Source organism: Caretta caretta, chromosome 20 (genome assembly GCF_965140235.1).
Source record: "Caretta caretta isolate rCarCar2 chromosome 20, rCarCar1.hap1, whole genome shotgun sequence".
Lineage (NCBI taxonomy): Eukaryota > Metazoa > Chordata > Testudines > Cheloniidae > Caretta > Caretta caretta.
Genome location: NC_134225.1, coordinates 22140877 through 22156544, shown reverse-complemented (window position 1 = coordinate 22156544; position 15668 = coordinate 22140877). Strand labels below are relative to the sequence as shown.

At 52.7% G+C, this 15668-nt stretch overlaps 2 protein-coding genes across 5 annotated transcripts in view; one reads left to right on the top strand and one right to left on the bottom strand.

Annotated features, from left to right (window-relative positions):
- Positions 1-2208: 2208 nt before the first annotated feature.
- RLN3 (relaxin 3) lies at positions 2209-7419 on the bottom strand. The gene is made up of 2 exons (XM_048832103.2): positions 4692-7419; positions 2209-2947 (listed from the first exon to the last, which is right to left on the bottom strand). The coding sequence occupies exons 1-2, from the start codon at positions 4849-4851 to the stop codon at positions 2679-2681; spliced, it is 429 nt and encodes a 142-aa protein (XP_048688060.1). The 5' UTR covers positions 4852-7419; the 3' UTR covers positions 2209-2678.
- A 292-nt stretch (positions 7420-7711) lies between these two features.
- Positions 7712-15668, top strand: part of RFX1 (regulatory factor X1) — a 52254-nt gene continuing 44297 nt past the window's right edge. For 3 of the 4 annotated variants that reach the window (XM_048832089.2, XM_048832087.2, XM_048832086.2), the window contains exon 1: positions 7713-7988. The gene's annotated coding sequence lies outside the window, so the exon portion shown is untranslated. Of the gene's footprint in view, positions 7989-15668 lie in introns of all 4 variants that reach the window. The other variant, XM_048832088.2, reaches the window with a different exon arrangement.

Below are 15668 nucleotides of genomic sequence, written 5' to 3'. Positions count from 1 at the left end.
CCCACCCAGCAATAGGCATAACGCCCAGGAGTCCTGGTTTTCAGTTCTCTGCCGCTGCTCTAACCACTAGTTCACATTCCCCTCTCACAGCCAGGAACAGAGTCCACCAGTCCTGCTTCCTGTCCCCTCTTAATCTACAGCATACTCCTCTCCCAGCGCCCAGGGGTCCGGACCCACACGTCCCTTGCTCTAACCACAAGCCCATACTCTCTCCCACAGCAACATGGAGAACTGTTCACTCCAGAACTCTTGTTTCCTGTACCAAACACTGTCACGGGGTCCCTGGGCGATGCTCTGGAACTGCTCCCCATGAAGCCAGGCAGGACTCTGGGGCAGTCGCCTTCCTGTCTGCAGGACACACAGCTCACCCAGCTTCCACCTTCCTGGGTCTGACCTCGGAGCATTCAGCATCCTCTGCCCCCCCTGCGCTTCCCACAGCGAGTCTGCCCAGGCGGGGTCCTGGGGAAGCCAGAGGGTCCTGCCCCCCAACTCCGCAGTCAGACGTGACTCTCAGCCAGCCAGTAAAACAGAAGGTTTATTAGACGACAGGGACATGGTCTAACACAGAGCTTGTAGGTGCAGGGAACAGGACCCCTCAGCTGGGTCCATTCTGGGGGGCAGTGAGCCAGACAACCACGTCTGCACTTCACTCCATGTGCCCAGCCAGCCCCAAACTGAAACTCCCTCCAGCCCCTCCTCCTCTGGGCTTTGTCCCTTTCCCGGGCCAGGAGGTCACCGGATTCCTTTGTTCTCCAACCCTTTAGCTCTCACCTTGCAGGGGGGGAGGGCTCAGGCCATCAGTGGCCAGGAAACGGTGTCGGCCATTGTCTGTGTCCAGACCCCTGCACACACCTGCCCTCTAGGGCTCTGCAATGATCATACACCCTTACCCCACCCCCTAGATACTTAAGAACTGCATAGGGGAAACTGAGGCACCCCCACACAATTCAGAGGAAACATTAAGAATAGTCCCACTTCATCACAAACACTAAGTAACATTCTTTGTTCAGTGCCACACAATGTACTAACGTGCATCTAATAATATCCCTCATTAAGGAGATTCCAGTGCAAGGAGATGTGCAAGCAAAGGAAGAAAGTCAGGACTTCTGGGTTTTATCCCCAGCTCTGGGAGGGGAGTGGGGTCAAGTGGGTAGAGCAGGGGAGGGGGAGGGCTGGGAGTCATGACTTATGGTTTTTATTCCCAGCTCTGATGGAGAGTGGGGTCTAGTGGTTAGAGCAGGGGGGCCAGGCCCCAGCCCTCCTAGGTTCTCTTCCCAGCACGGGGAGGGGATTGGGGTCTAGTGGTTAGCACTAAGCTAACTGACTCCACCAGCTGCAGAGTGACAGTTGACCAGCCCCACAGATTTGAAGGCTGACTATCCAGCCTGCAGCCCACCAGCCAGAGAATCGGAGCCATGGGGCCCTGCCCCTGGAGCTGTGTCGACTCCTCTTGAAAAGCCCTTCGCTAAACCTCTTTTGAAAGGGGTTTTTTGAACCCCTTTGAAAACCTCTTTTCTGTGAGCCCGTCCATGGTCACTTGGCTCCTGGGGGATTTAGGGGGTGTATCAGGCCTAGGCACCCCTGTCATAGACCAGGACCCTGCTCTGTTAGGGGCTGGACAAACAGAGAACACATGCAGGGTTTTAAGAGTGTCCCTTGCTAGTGGTGTTTACCAGGCTTGCCCAACCGTTGCTGTTATGCATCGATCGCTGGGGACGGACTGGAAGCGGGGGTAAGAGGAGAATCATTCCTGGAATTCACCATAAAACATGACGCCACAGGGAAGTAAGGCAGAACCTGACGGGAATTCTCAGCCCAGGGGCTTTCCCAGGAAGGGCTATGGGACATAGCTGCGGCTCCAGCTAGTCCACGCCCGGCTTCTCCCAGCAACAGGCCCTACAGGATGGGAGGAGGAGAGCTGGCTGGGTGGGGAGCTCCAGTCTCAGCAGGGGGTGCTGCAGGGAGCAGGGCAGATGTGCCAGCTGTGGGAGGGTAGCTCACAGCCATTGCAGTCCTGGCTTCTCCCAACAGGGGGCGGGACAGGGAGCGGGGGAGATGTGCTGACTGGAGGGGAGCTCCTGGCTACTCCAGCACCAGCAGGAGGCGCTCTGGGGAAGGTCCAGCCCCTGCTAAATCGCTCCGATTTTCCAGGGTGTGGGAATGTGCAGCCCCATGCCCCTGATCCCAGAGTCCCTCTCACACAGTTAATTTCTTTTGATCTTTTATTTAACCCTGAATACCAGCGCAAGAAGAGGCAACATGGGGGGGGGGGGATGGGACACCACAACTGGAAGGGGAAGGGCAGGGCGAGATTTGTCATCTGGTTCCTTATTCATGTCCAAATCAAAACTCAGCCGCCCATCTCCATTTGCCCCAGAACCCTGGAGTCCACCACTGCCCCCTTCCAGGGGCCACCCCCAGCATTATATTACCCCATCTGAAGTCACATACATTTCCACGGCCCGTTCCCTGCAGTCCTCACTCGGATAGAGCTCCCAGGGAGCTGAGCAACTGCAGGGCTCTTAACTGTGGGTTTCTACTTGCAGCTGTGATCCCAGGGCCAGATCCTCCGCCGGTGCTAATCAGAGCTGCCCTGATGCCAGCTGAAGACCTAGTGCCAACATGCGGTGCCGTGTGCTGAACCCTGCCCCCTCCCCCTGTGCCCCAGCCCCCCGCCTCTAGCACAGGGAGCTGATCTCGCTCTTGCTGCATCCCCACTTGCAGCACGAGGTGCTCAGCCCTGCCATGACGTCCCGGACGACGCGCTCCAGAGGCCAGCTTGCTTCGGCGAGGCCGCGGCCCGGTTTGCCTCTCCACCTCTCGTGGTAGTCGGAGGAGAGCTCTTGGTGGGGCAGTGTCCCGGGCAGGTGGCTGGCATCCCACTCACTGGAGGCGGCTTCTGCGGAGTCTTCCCCTGCAGGGGGGCTGCTCAGGATATCGAGGTCACCTGCAGCGGAGGAGGAGACAGGGAAGTGGGAGGGAAGGGGTTAATGCATAGAGAACAGAGGTCACAATTTCCTGTCGACAGCAAGGCTAGAACTCAGTTTCTCCTGCTCCAGGAGCACTGACCTCTCCGCTTGACTTGAAGGGAAAATCTCCCTCTTGCTGTTAGCAATATAGGGCCTATGACACACAGACGAGCTGTTCTGATTCCAGCCTGCAGAGGTAGCCACACAGTGCTCCCCTCTGACATTATCTTGGTCTCTCTGCCTTCTCGTTCTGACATGCAAGCCTCTCTCCTAAAGACCCAAGAGACCCTGCCAATAGGTCACTCCCTAAGCAGTATGGTGCGCAAAAGTAAAACCTAGATGCCTTATCTCGCCAAGCACGGCACGGACACAGACATCGGGGCCTCCCATCACACCAGTCACTTCACAGACACCCCCCTCCTTAGGGAGATCGGGGCCCCCCACCCCAGTGACTGGACAGACACCCCTTCCTGAGTGATGCCCACCCTTCATGTGGGCATCTCCCTGACAATACGCCCTCCCCCCAAGCAAGGTCAGTGTCTCCACTGCACCAGGAGCTGCACAGACCAACCCCCCACACCTGAGACAAGGGGCCCCCATCACACTAAATGCCGCACAAAACCCTGGCTCCTCCCCAGCCAAGAGCAGGGTCCCCATTGTGCCAGGTGCTGCACAGACACAAGGGGAGAGACAGTCCCTGCCCTGAAGATCTTGCTCTCTGAACAGATCAAAGCCTCATTCTACAGATGGGGAAACTGAGGTACAGTGAGGGGAAGGGACATGCCCAAGGTCCCCCAGCAGGGCGGGTGGCCGAGCCAGGAACAGAAGCATGGGCTCAGTCTAGCACCTGCAGTGGGAACAACAGACAAGTCCTAGGTAGCAAATCCAACACTAGCCCCACATCCGGACTAGACACTGGCAGGCTGCAACCTCTGGCCTGAGCCCAGCTTCTTTCAAGGAGCGAGCAGTAGGGATAAGCTCCCCCCTTTTAGCCCCTTCCCCTCCAGGGCTGACACTCACTGCGGGTGTAGCGGGGCAGGGCTGACTGAGCCAATGCAGCGTGGGAACCTATTCCCGGCCGCACGGGGTTTGTACGCCCCATCACAGATCCCCCCAGCTGGCGGGCGATGAGGCAGGAAGCGCCGGCAAATTTCCCAGGGGGGAAATTGCCATTGGCTTCTGACTTGTCATGGGAGCAAATCTGCTCTGAGAGCTGCTGGAGGGGGATAAATGTGGGACCCTAGATCTGCCCTTCTGGGTGACACGGCTCCCCGGGCTGCTCCTAAGAACCGAGCAGCGAGTCACACCCCACCTGGGGGGAGCAGACACTCAGTCACTCCTGGATTGTGCCCGTGGAACCCCCCTCCCAAGCCGCAGCACACTTCACCAACATTGAATTAAGTCCCACAATCCCCACCTCTGGGGAGGCAAGGTAGGGACACTGATCCTTGTTTTACACATTGGGAAACTGAGGCACAGAGTGGGGGAGTGAGCTGACAAAAAGTCACGCTGCAAGTCAGTGGTAGAGCCAAGAATAGAACCCAGGAGTCCTGACTCCCAATTCCCCCCCGCCTCACGCACACCACTTCTCTTCCAGAGCCAGGAATAGAACCCAGGAGTCCTGATCCTCAGCTCCCACTCTCATTCCAACCAGCAGACCCCGCTCCGCTCCCATTGAGTACCCAGCAGCCATGCACGCTCCCCCACAAACGCCCTTCTCACCTGTCCGTCTCCAGCGGGAGCCCCCACAGGTGAAGATGACAGCCCGGATGAACTCCCTCCCACACAGCTTGACGCCGTAGGGTGGGTTCCGGCCCTCAGCCCCCAGCCTCAGCTCCGAGAACAGCAACCCAAAAGCCAGAGCCAGAAGGAGCTTCTGCATGGCTGCTTGGGGTGGCGAGATGGACGCCAAGGCCAGAAGAGCTCACAGCTGCCTCCTGAGCCCCACTGCGGCCCCCTTTATACATCCCACCCCCTCCCTGCTGAGGAGCCCCTCGGAGACACCACACAAAGGGTGGCCTTTGGCCATCGGCTCTGGTGCTATCTCTCCAATTAGCTGGCCGAGTCACTCGAGTGGCACACAGAGACCTTTCCGTTGGAGCTGGGGACATCAGGCCTGGGTGCCAGGGAGCGAGACGCTGATAACCTTTTCCTGGTTATTGCTGTGCCCAAGGCGGAGGGACAGACGTCGGCAGTGAGCCAGTGGCTCTCTGTGTGCTCTCTCTCTCTCTCTCTCTCTCTCACACACACAAATGCAAACTCTCCCCATGCATGGAGCATCCATTCAAACCCCTCTGTCGTTCCCCCAGCCAACAAGGCCAGGGGTCAGAGCTGCCCATGTGACGCTGCTGGGAAGGTTGGAAGCTCCCGAGGGCCCTGCTCCCTTGGACTGGCTTTTCCCACCCCTTGTGAGGACCATTACCCCCACTTTGCCATGGGGAGAAACTGAGGCACAGAGAGGGTCAGGGACTCTCCTGAGCTATCATAGGCAGTCAGCAGTAGAGCTGGGGACAGACCCAGGAGTCTTGTCTGTCTGCTTTGCCCTCTCCATCCCTGGAGTTGTTATGGGGATCTAGCGTTTCCTCTAGACTTTGTGGATGGCAGACACTACATTCCCTATAGGGAAAGCTGGAAGAAAGCTGGTTGTGAGGGGCTCACAGCTACTCCAATACCAGCCTCCGCCAGCAGGGGGCACCGTAGGCAGTGGGGCAGGAACACATGTAGCTGTTGGAGCACCACCCAGCTCTCCTGATTCTCCCCTGATTCTCCTCAGCAATCTCATTCCTTCAGAGCTTTCCCCACAAGCTCATCACCCAGTGCAGAGCGCTCTTGCATCACCCCAGACAGCAGGAGCAATAGTGACCTTTGCTTATCTCCTTTCAATTATATCCTTCCTCCTTCGATGTGAGAGGCCGTGGGCTGTGCGGAAAATGCCAGCATGCCAGCCTGCAGCGCAGAGATAACCCCAGCTGGAGCCCCTCCTGCCCTGCCAGATAACAACTCATATTTCCAAACTCAGCCACAGTCCACGCTCTCCTTGGGGGGGACGCTCCCTGTGCTGGGGAGGAACACTGCCACCATGTCTCTTTTGACGTTTCTTATTCTTCTCTGGAGATAAATGAGACAAAGCTATGAGTGCCACTTCCCTTCCCTCAGGTTCATATGCATTTCGCACAGCAACAGCTTTGGGGCAAACGCTCCCCCGCCCCAAACCCTACCGCAAGTGCCCTCAGGCCTCTGACATCCACCGAGGAGTCTATTTTTAAAAGCGTATTCCACAAGAAGTGCAGACCTCATCCTAGCATAGCTGCATCAACTTCACAGGAGTAACTCCTGATTTACACCATCATAACAGAGAAAGTCTGACCCAGCAACTCAATTTAAATTGAAGGCTGGAGCTGTCCCTACGGGGATTTGAACCTGTGATAGCAGGAAGTTTCACACCTGCTGCTTGAGTGCTCTGAGCCCTTGGAAAGCACAACCCAAGCTGCATGAATTTGGTAACTATGATAGATTTTTATCTGAATGCTAGACCTAAAGTATCAATTCAGGGATCTTGGGAATCTAAGAAACAGGTTTCCTTCTTTGTCAGTTTCATCCAACAGGCAGGGGATTACACAGGCTCAGAAACAAAAATCTATGTGAAGACAAGAGAGGGGTCCCTCCGGGCCTGGCTAAAGCACATTGGCACATAGGACCTGCCATTCCCAGGGGAGGAACTGGGCTGGATCATCCCCCCCGTCATGCTTTCTGGAGGCTGCTATCTCATGCTCCAAGATCTCAGTTCTCATGATTTTTAAAAAATAAATGAGTGCAGAGAAAACACCACTGGACTGTGGTCAGGCACTCGGGCGATGGCGACGGGCGGCAGCACAGAGCCTAACAGGGAAACGGTGCAGCGATGGCTGCGGAGAAGCTGAGCGTCCACTGTCCGGCCTTTGTTTATTCAGTCCTTTGTGCGGGTGCAAAGGAAGCGCGAGACGGTCCCCAGGCAATACAGCCGGAGAGCAGCCCCCAGGCACCAGCACGAGTGACGGCACGAGGGCCAGGCAGGTCGGGATCTGGCCCTGTGGCTCCGAGGCGCGTCTGTACCAATGCGCTATGGCGGGTGCCCGCCTGTGCCGTGCCCCGGAGCACCCAGGGCTGCGCCCGTGACATCACTGCCTCATGAGGCGTGGCATCGCTGGGGTTTCGAGGCACAGGGTGACGTCACACCCCGCGCAGTGACGTCACAGGTTTGAGACAGGCGGTGCTCCTTGTCCCCTCCAGCCACAGCAGAGACAGGGGGGCAACCCCTGGCCTCTGCTAGCCAAGAACTACATTTCCCATCATCCCCCAGGGCAGAGCCCGCTTGCGCGTTTCTCCCACGCTGGGGCGCGGCTCTACAGGGCTCAACTGCCGCTTCCCCTCCAACTGACTGAAGGCGGTTCTAGCCAATCGCAACCAGCCAACGCCCTGACTGGCCAATCCCAACCCGGCTCCTCACCCCCCCCAAGCCCCACCCCGAAACCGACGGAGGAACTGCCCAATCAACGTGGAGACGGACGTGGAGAGAAGCCAATCAGCACGCTCCAAGCGAATCAGACCAATTACAACCAGGATTGGAAAAGCGACGTCAAAGGAGTGGCAGGGCCTCCAGCCAATCAGAGCGAGCAGGGCGAAGATTGACAGCCAGCGTACCCAATGGAGCGGTCAGCTCCGTCCAATCAGCCCAGGGGCCTCCCTCTCTCCCCCTTCGGCCCCGCCCGCAGCCGAGGTGGGTAGCAACAGTTGCCCCGGTGAGGGAACACGGAGGGCGCCATAGCCACGGTAGTCGTGGCGACCAGGAAACCCGGCAACAACAACAACAACCGCCCCGAGCGGACCCCCCTCCCCCCACCGACTAATCGATACCCTCCAAAAATCCGGCACCGCCGCGGCCGATGACCGGCGGCTCCACCCGAGCCCGGCGCGTCGGAGCCTGAAGGGAAGCGGCCTCCGCGGGGCTCCGAGACCGGGCCGCGGGGAGGGACAGTTCAGGTGGGTCCTACTCTAATTCCCCCTCCACACAAAATGGCTGCGGGGGATGGGCGCCGGAGGGGCCGCGCCCCTGAGAGGAAGGCGCCCGGGGGCGGGGGGGGGGTGATACAGTCGATTACTCGGAGGCTGCTCGCGCTCGAGTGAGGGCCTGGCCGTTGCCCCAGGATTAAGAAGGGCCCAGGCTCGGTGGGCGGGGCTTACAGCGCTCCCCGGTGATTGGTGGGCGGGCGGGCCAATGAAAAGAAGCGGGGCACCGGGGGCACCCAATGGGGGGAGGGGGAGGGGCTAAAACGGGGAGCCCCCTGCCCCCAACACTAGGGCGGGTTTCCAAAGTGGGGCGGGGTTCCCCCCCCCCCACCGTGATGTCATAAGGCACGTGGCAGTGTCAGGGCCCATGATGTCATCCAGTGACATCACAAGGCCCAGCGGTGAGGTTGTCAGGGGTCATTCCCGTGCCCGCGCGCCCTGGCCACGCCAGGCTCTCCCAATCCGTGGGGGAGCCTGCAAGATCCCGCTGCCGGCCCCCTTGATGTTTTATGATGACGTCATTGTGAAGCGTTGCCAGGTCAGCGTAGCGAGGCGTGAAAATGACATCACCCCCACGCCGTGATGGGGCATTCACCTGTCATTAGGGTACAGCCTCGTCTCGGCCACGCACAAGGCTGCATTAAAAAGTCAAGATGTTATTCCAATGCCACAGGCTTCAAAATGACCAAGTGTGGCATCAGAACCCCTTTGCACCATGTAGTGATGGTGATGTCAAAATATCAGCATTGCATGCACAGATGGTGCATTATAATATCATCGTATGATGTCAAACTCGTCCTGGCAAAAGGGGGCCTTGCCTCCGAGCAGCGTTGTGCCACAAGATGCGAAGATGATATGTTGAAAACTTCATGTCTTAACCCGATGGCCGTCATGTGGAGTCAAAAGGTGACGGGAGGTGACAGTGCCTTTGAAACGTCATCACTCCACCAGGCAGCACGCTGACGTCTCAAAACACCCTCACGCTGTGGGTGACATGTCACTAGTGTGTCAAAATGGCATCAAAGCTGCCACTGCTCATGCTTGTGCAAAATGTCATTTTGACAGTGTGTCAAAGCATTGTTGTGTTGTCACACTATGGCACTGGGAGATCACAACATAGCATCAAAATACCACAGAGCAGACACAGCATGATCACATTTTTCAGACCCTGGAAACAATTTCCAAACCCATGAAAGTCCTCAGTAAATTGAATCCTGTCAACAGAATTGGAGCAATTTAGGAAAATTAGGGATGGGGACCATTCACCAGGGAAATTACCTTCTCCCTGGCTCTAAATTACCCATTCCCTGGCTTTAAAAGTTCAGTAGGGGGTGGATTTGCTCCTTCTGTATATTTTCCTGTGGTTCGCATTACTATTAAATAACTTTATTATGATGCTGCGTTTATCTTGGTCTGTGGCTGTGGATCCTTTGTCTGACTTTCCCCTTCTGGGCATTTCACAAATAAATTGCAAGGGGATAGGTAAAATGGGGAGGAATGAGATGTTGTTATATATAGAAATGAGGCTTGGGGGGAATAGCTACTAGGAGTTGAATGGACATTGATCAGTTTAGGTTGAGTGAGAAGGAAGAGAAGGCTCTTACGTTGCAAAAGTCGGGATACAGGATATAAACTTGCGAGGTGCTGAGTGCCCTCAACATCTCTTGAAGCCAGAGGGAGTTGAGGGTGCCCATCACCTTACAGGATCACACCCTCTAATCAGGGATCTTGGCTGTAAATTTGTCATTCCAAAAGCCTAGAGAGTTTTAATCCGTTCCTGTCATCCATGCCCTTTTGTATCAGTCTGCCCCAGCCAGTGTTAACTGGTCCGTTTTAAGCAAATCACATGTTTTGTGAAGAGATTCCAGCACTTTGTCTCATGCATGTGGAAGGGAGGATGCTGTTCACAGGATCTAACTGGAGAACAAACCATGCTGCTGTGTCAGATGAGAAAAAGAGACAAGATAGGCAGAATAGTCTGTTGCTTTGATCCTTGGCGAGACAAATCTGTCGTTTTAAAGGGCCAGTGGAGCTGGTGTGAGTGGATACTTTGTGTTATTAAACACTAAAATCAACACAAATACAGTACAGGGACATGCTCAGGTTAAAGAGCATATGTTTTTTAAAAGTGTTCCTGCCTTTCTTGGAAAGGAAGGGTAGTTTTGTGATTAAAGTACAGGACTGGGAGTTAGAAGTTCTGGATTCCATTTCTAGCTATACGAGAGGCTTCCTCTTTGACTTCAGGTAAACCACATTAACCGCTCTGTGCCTCAGTTTCTCTCTCTGAAAGATGAACATAATGATACCTACCTCACAAAAGCATTAAGAAATTTAATTCATAAATGTTTGCAATAGACAGTGTTAGAGAAGTAAAGAATATTAGTAATTATCATTAGCTGTGTTACTCCTGACACCTTCAATTTATAAAATGAAAAGATTTTACAAATCTGATTTACTTCTGACTATTTATGTTAGGTCTAGGGCTGAATTTGGTCAGTGAAAACTGGTCAGTTTCACTTTTATTTCCTCACCAATTTCACCTTCAGGTTCTCATGCAGTAGCTCAGAACTGCAAAGTTGGCAGACACTGGGGTCTTTGTTGCTGTGGTTCCCCCCCTTTGTGCAGCAGACATGGGTCTTCTCAAGCATCTTTGTGTGCTTACACTCCCACATAAAGCACCTCTAGACTGGGTCCTGCACATTATGAAATATGAGATTTAATCACAAGACTCAGGCTGTTAAATTGAGGTTCCTGGCCAAATTCTAGTTCAGGTGATTCCATTTTGCCTCTGCAGTTTCAGCTGGATATGGGCTTCTTCTTGACTCCCTCTCCTAAACTATATGCTTGCTGTGTGCTGTTAAACAGCTGCCACATTCCCCCCCAGAGATGGCTGCATTTTAGTGATAATGCCAATGTGTAACATGCATGCCAGTTTCATAAGCTCCCTGGGATTCTTTAGAAGGAAAAGGCTCTACAGGAACATGAGATAGTTATTGTTATTTGAGCTCATTTTGTAAGAGTTTTTAACCTTCAAACCTTGGTGAATTTCTTGCTGATGAAAGGTGTTGGATTGAGATCGCTCTGCAGAACAATGACAAGGCAAGCTTCCTCTGTGCAAGCTTCCCACCTTCAGCCTTGGAGGGACCCACTCTGGGGTAAGAGGCAAGTATGGCCCATTTAACCATTAGCCAAGACAGTCAGCTAGGTCCCACTGTAAATCCTAACATGCTGAGGGAACTTGTTCACACCATCGTTGTCCCCACATACTATGGAAGCCTGGTTCAGGCTTGCAGGGTAGATGAGAATATTTAGATAAATTAGAAGTATTCAAGTTGTCAGGGCCTGATTAAATTTATCCTAGGGTGCTTAGGGAACTAGCTGAAGCAATCCTTGGAACCATTAGCAATTATCTTCGATAACTCCTGGAGGATGGGTGAGGTCCCAGAGGAGTGGAGAACGGCAATCGTAATACTTGTCTTTAAAAAGGACAAAGACGACCTGGGGAATTATAGATGAGCCAGCCTAACTTTGATACTTGGGAAGATAGTGGAACAAATTATTTAATAATCAGTTTGTAAGCACCTAGAGGACAATAGGGTTATAGGTAATAGTCAGCATGTATTTGTCAAGAACAAATCATGCCAAACCAATCTAATTTCCTTCTGTGGCAGCGTTACTGGGCTAGCAGATGCAGTAGACATGATATATCTGGATTTTAGTACGGCTTCTGACACAGTCTCACATGACAGTCTCAAACTGGAGAAAGTGGTCTAGATGAAATTAGCATAAAATGGGTGCATAGCTGGTTGACAAACTGTACTCAAAGAGTAGCTATCAATCGTTTGTTGTCAAATGGGTATGAAGTATCGAGTGGGACCCGGCACAGGTCTGTCTGGAGTCCAGTACTATTCAATATTTTCACAATATTTTCACTAATGACCTGGGTAATGGAGTGGTGTGCATGCAGATGACACCAAACTGGGAGAGATTGCAAGCACTTGGGAGGATAGGATTAGAATTCAAAATGACCTTGACAAATTAGAGTATTGGTCTGAAATCAACAAGATGAAATTCAGTAAAGACAAGTGCACAGTACTGCACTTAGGAAGGAAAAATCAAATGCACAAGTATAAAACGAGGAATAAATGGCTAGGTGGTAATACAGCTGAAAACGGTCTGGGGGTCATAGTGGATCACAAGTTGAAATATGAGTCAATAATGTGATGCAGTTGCGAAAAAGGTTAATATAATTTTGGGGTGTATTAACACAAGTGTCATATATAAGACACAAGAGGTAGTTGTCCCACTCTGCGCGGCACTGGTGAGGCCTCAGCCGGAGTTCTGAGTCCAGTTCTGGGAGTCACACTTTAAGAAAGATGTGGACAAACTGGAGAGAGTCCACAGGAGAGCAACAAAAATTATGGAACGTTTAGAAAATCTGAACTATCAGGACAAAATAAAAAACTGGACATTTTTAGTCTTGGAAAGGTTGACTGAGGGGGGACCTGAGAGCAGTTTCAAATATGTTCAGGGCTGATACAAGGAGGATGGTGATCACTTATTCTCCATGGCCGCTGAAGGTAGGACTAGAAGGAATTGGCTTAATTTGCAGGACAGGAGGTTTAGGACAGATATTAGGAAAAGCTTTCTAACTAGAAGGATAGCAAAGGACAGGAACAGGCTTCCAAGGCATGTTGTGGAATCCCCATCATTGTAGGTTTTTAGGAATAGGTTAGACAGACACCTGTCAGGGATACTCTCGGGGGCTGGATTTAATGACCCTCTTGAGATTCCTGCTAGCCTGACATTTTTGTGATTCTATGAGAATAAACCATTATGTGCAGCATAATTCAGGATCATTGTTTAAACACACTCCAATCCTGTCTACCCTGAAAAAGCCACCTGTCCTGTGCTGTTATCCCAACCCAGTAGGAACTAGAATATGGCCAAGCCCCTAAGGTGGTCACTAGGAATTGGCCTCTGACCACTTCCAAACTCATTTCACATGGGTCACTAAAGAAACCCTAGAAGCTGCAACTTTTGGTCACTACCAAATTACCAATGTAGACTGGGACCAGCAGCCTAGAGGTGACCCCTGAACCAGCCAGTTCCCCCAGCACCTTGCAGCTGGATTGGAATGTCTCTCTCATTCGCAGTGGTCACTGAGTCTCCCAGCTGTCTGCCATTTGCATTCATCTTGTGTAGAGGAAGCTTCCATAGCATATTGTTAGACTACTGTGTGCTTTAAAAAAAGCACCATCCACAAATCGTAGCAGCCTCTGTTGGTGAAGACCTGTGGGATGTATTCTCTGATTGGGGCATTCAGTAGCCCGGAGTGTTCCTTTGTTCTGGGGGAGGACGACAGTTTAATGCAATCCGGAGGCCCTTTTAGAAGGTTTTATGTGCCTGGTTTGAGAGACTGGCCCTCTTGCTCTGCAGCGTTAGAAGAATCAGCAAGTGGCTGGAGCCAGGAACTTGCCTCAGAAGGGGCCACACACCCACACAGGCTCTTCAGCATCTTGGAGAATCAGGACCCGTATTTGTTTGCTGTGATTCATCCCGGGGGTGGGGAATGGATCTAAAAACAGACAGGTTATTTCCAAGCTTGGCATGTTCCTAAAGGAGTGATCAAGGGCACAGGAACCTTTGGAATGTGGATTGTGCCTTGTGCCTTAAGCTGAGCACTGCAGCTTTGCACATGCTGTGGCCTCCCTGCCTGCCAGAAAGCAATCCTGGCTATCGCAGTGCCGTTGGCATGTGGGAAATGCCTGCTTAGCAGCATGTGCCTACGGCTGCAAATGATCCATAGGGGACACTTAGTAATGTAGGAAAAGAGACATCTTTTCATTGGGTCAGAAGCTCTTCACATCTTCAGTAAGATTTGCAGATATTAACTAAGTAATCCTCTCTGTCTCCACAGGAGGTTATTGTCCTTATCCCCATTTTACATATTGGAAAACTGAGGCATGGGGGATGGCTCACTCAAGGTCACAGAGATGGGCATAGAATCCAGGTGTCTTGACTCTTAGATCACACATACCTCTCAGAGCGGGGAATAGAACCAGCTCAGAGGTCTGCTTTAAGAACTAGAACTTCTCCTTCCCAGAGGCTCTAGGCATTAGTTCTTTCCTACCTGATGCTTAGATCTCTAAGCCAGTGGTTCTCAACCCGGGATCCGGGACCTCCGGAAGGCCGTGAGCAGGTTTCAGGGGGGCCACCAAGCAGGGCCAGTATTAAACTCGCTGTTGCCCAGGGTAGAAAGCCAAAGCCCCACCGCATGGGGCTGAGGCTCGGGGCCCTGAGCCCTGCCATCTGGGGCTGAAACTGAAGCCTGAACAATGTAGTTTTGCGGGGGCCCCTGCAGTATGGGGTCCCAGACACCTAACCTGCTTGCTACCCCCTAACGCCGGCCCTGGATTTTCTATGCAGAAAACTAGTTATTGTGGCCCAGGTGGGCTGGGGAGTTTTTATCGCATGGGCCGGGGGTGGAACCCCTACTCTAAGCCATCTCTCCCAGCTGCAGTTGTGGCAGAAGTGTGCAGTGCTGCTGGGTGAAAAGACCTTTAAAGGTAGGGATGTGTGTGTGTATGCTCAGATACTTGTATCTACTCACACCCTTCCTTGGGGACCTGGCGGTGAGAGACAAAGAACCAGCCCTGTCCCTGGCATGCCCAATGAGTCCTATGGTCCGGAACCCCCACACCCGAAGGTTGGTGGTAGATAACAATGAAAAGCTGAAGGGTCACTGATGGAAACCCAACCCCTGCTACATGGGGGCTTGGCCTATTATGGGGCCTTGGCACTATCATGAATATTTATTCAGATGCCCAGCCTTCCATGTCCATATCCAGCTTCCTCCCCCTCAGAATATCAGGGTGCCCTTATCCTATAGGTTAAGATATTAATGTTTTTTAGCTCATTATCATAGACATTACCTATTGCTAAAGCAAGTTTGTGGTTAAACATCTGCCAACTATTCTATCTGAAAATACCCAAGCCCAGGCTCTGCTCAGTGTTCCTGAGGTTGCCTGGAATCGTTATGAACCAGCTCCCTCTCTTGAGCAAGCAGTTCCCAGTTTCCCAAAATTTTATCATTTTATCAGTGCTAAGAGTCATGGGCCTGCTTTACTTATGTTAACCTGCTTTAGCCAGTGTCTTACAGGGTACAGGTCTGTAGATTCCTTGTGTTACTGCTGAGTAAAATAAAAGGCTAAAGTAGCTCTGTGGGCTCTGAGAGCCACCAAGGTGGAAGGGACAGGGAGAGCTGTGATGCGAGTGACAGCTGGGAGGCATGGAGCTGGGAAGCACACTAAGGGCAAACAGGCAGCCCTAGAACGGCTCTGGGGTGGGAGCTTTGGCAGATCAGAGTGACAAATGAAAACTGTTGTCGAAAAGCTTCAGGCAGCCATAACTCTGGAGTCTGGGCTGTTGTCTCTGAGAAGCAACTGATGGCCTTGTCTGCTGCTTACAGCGCGTGATTCTTATGACTTCTCCCTCAGAGACCCTTGCGTAGGAGTGCATACGTCAGAAATGCTGCTGTCTGAGCTTCTGTCCTTATCTTTAGCAGAGCGGGAAATGAACTGGGGTGTGCAAAGCTGAGTGAAGTGTCTTCATGCCCTTCCTCAGAACACTTCCCCTCCGAGGAGCTCAACT

Coding starts and splice junctions, on each gene's coding strand:
- RLN3 (XM_048832103.2), bottom strand. CDS start 4,851: ATGCAGAAGCTCCTTCTGGCTCTGGCTTTTGGGTTGCTGTTCTCGGAG. Junction 2,948..4,691: donor CTCCCGCTGGAGACGGACAG/GTGAGAAGGGCG, acceptor CCTCCGCTGCAG/GTGACCTCGATATCCTGAGC.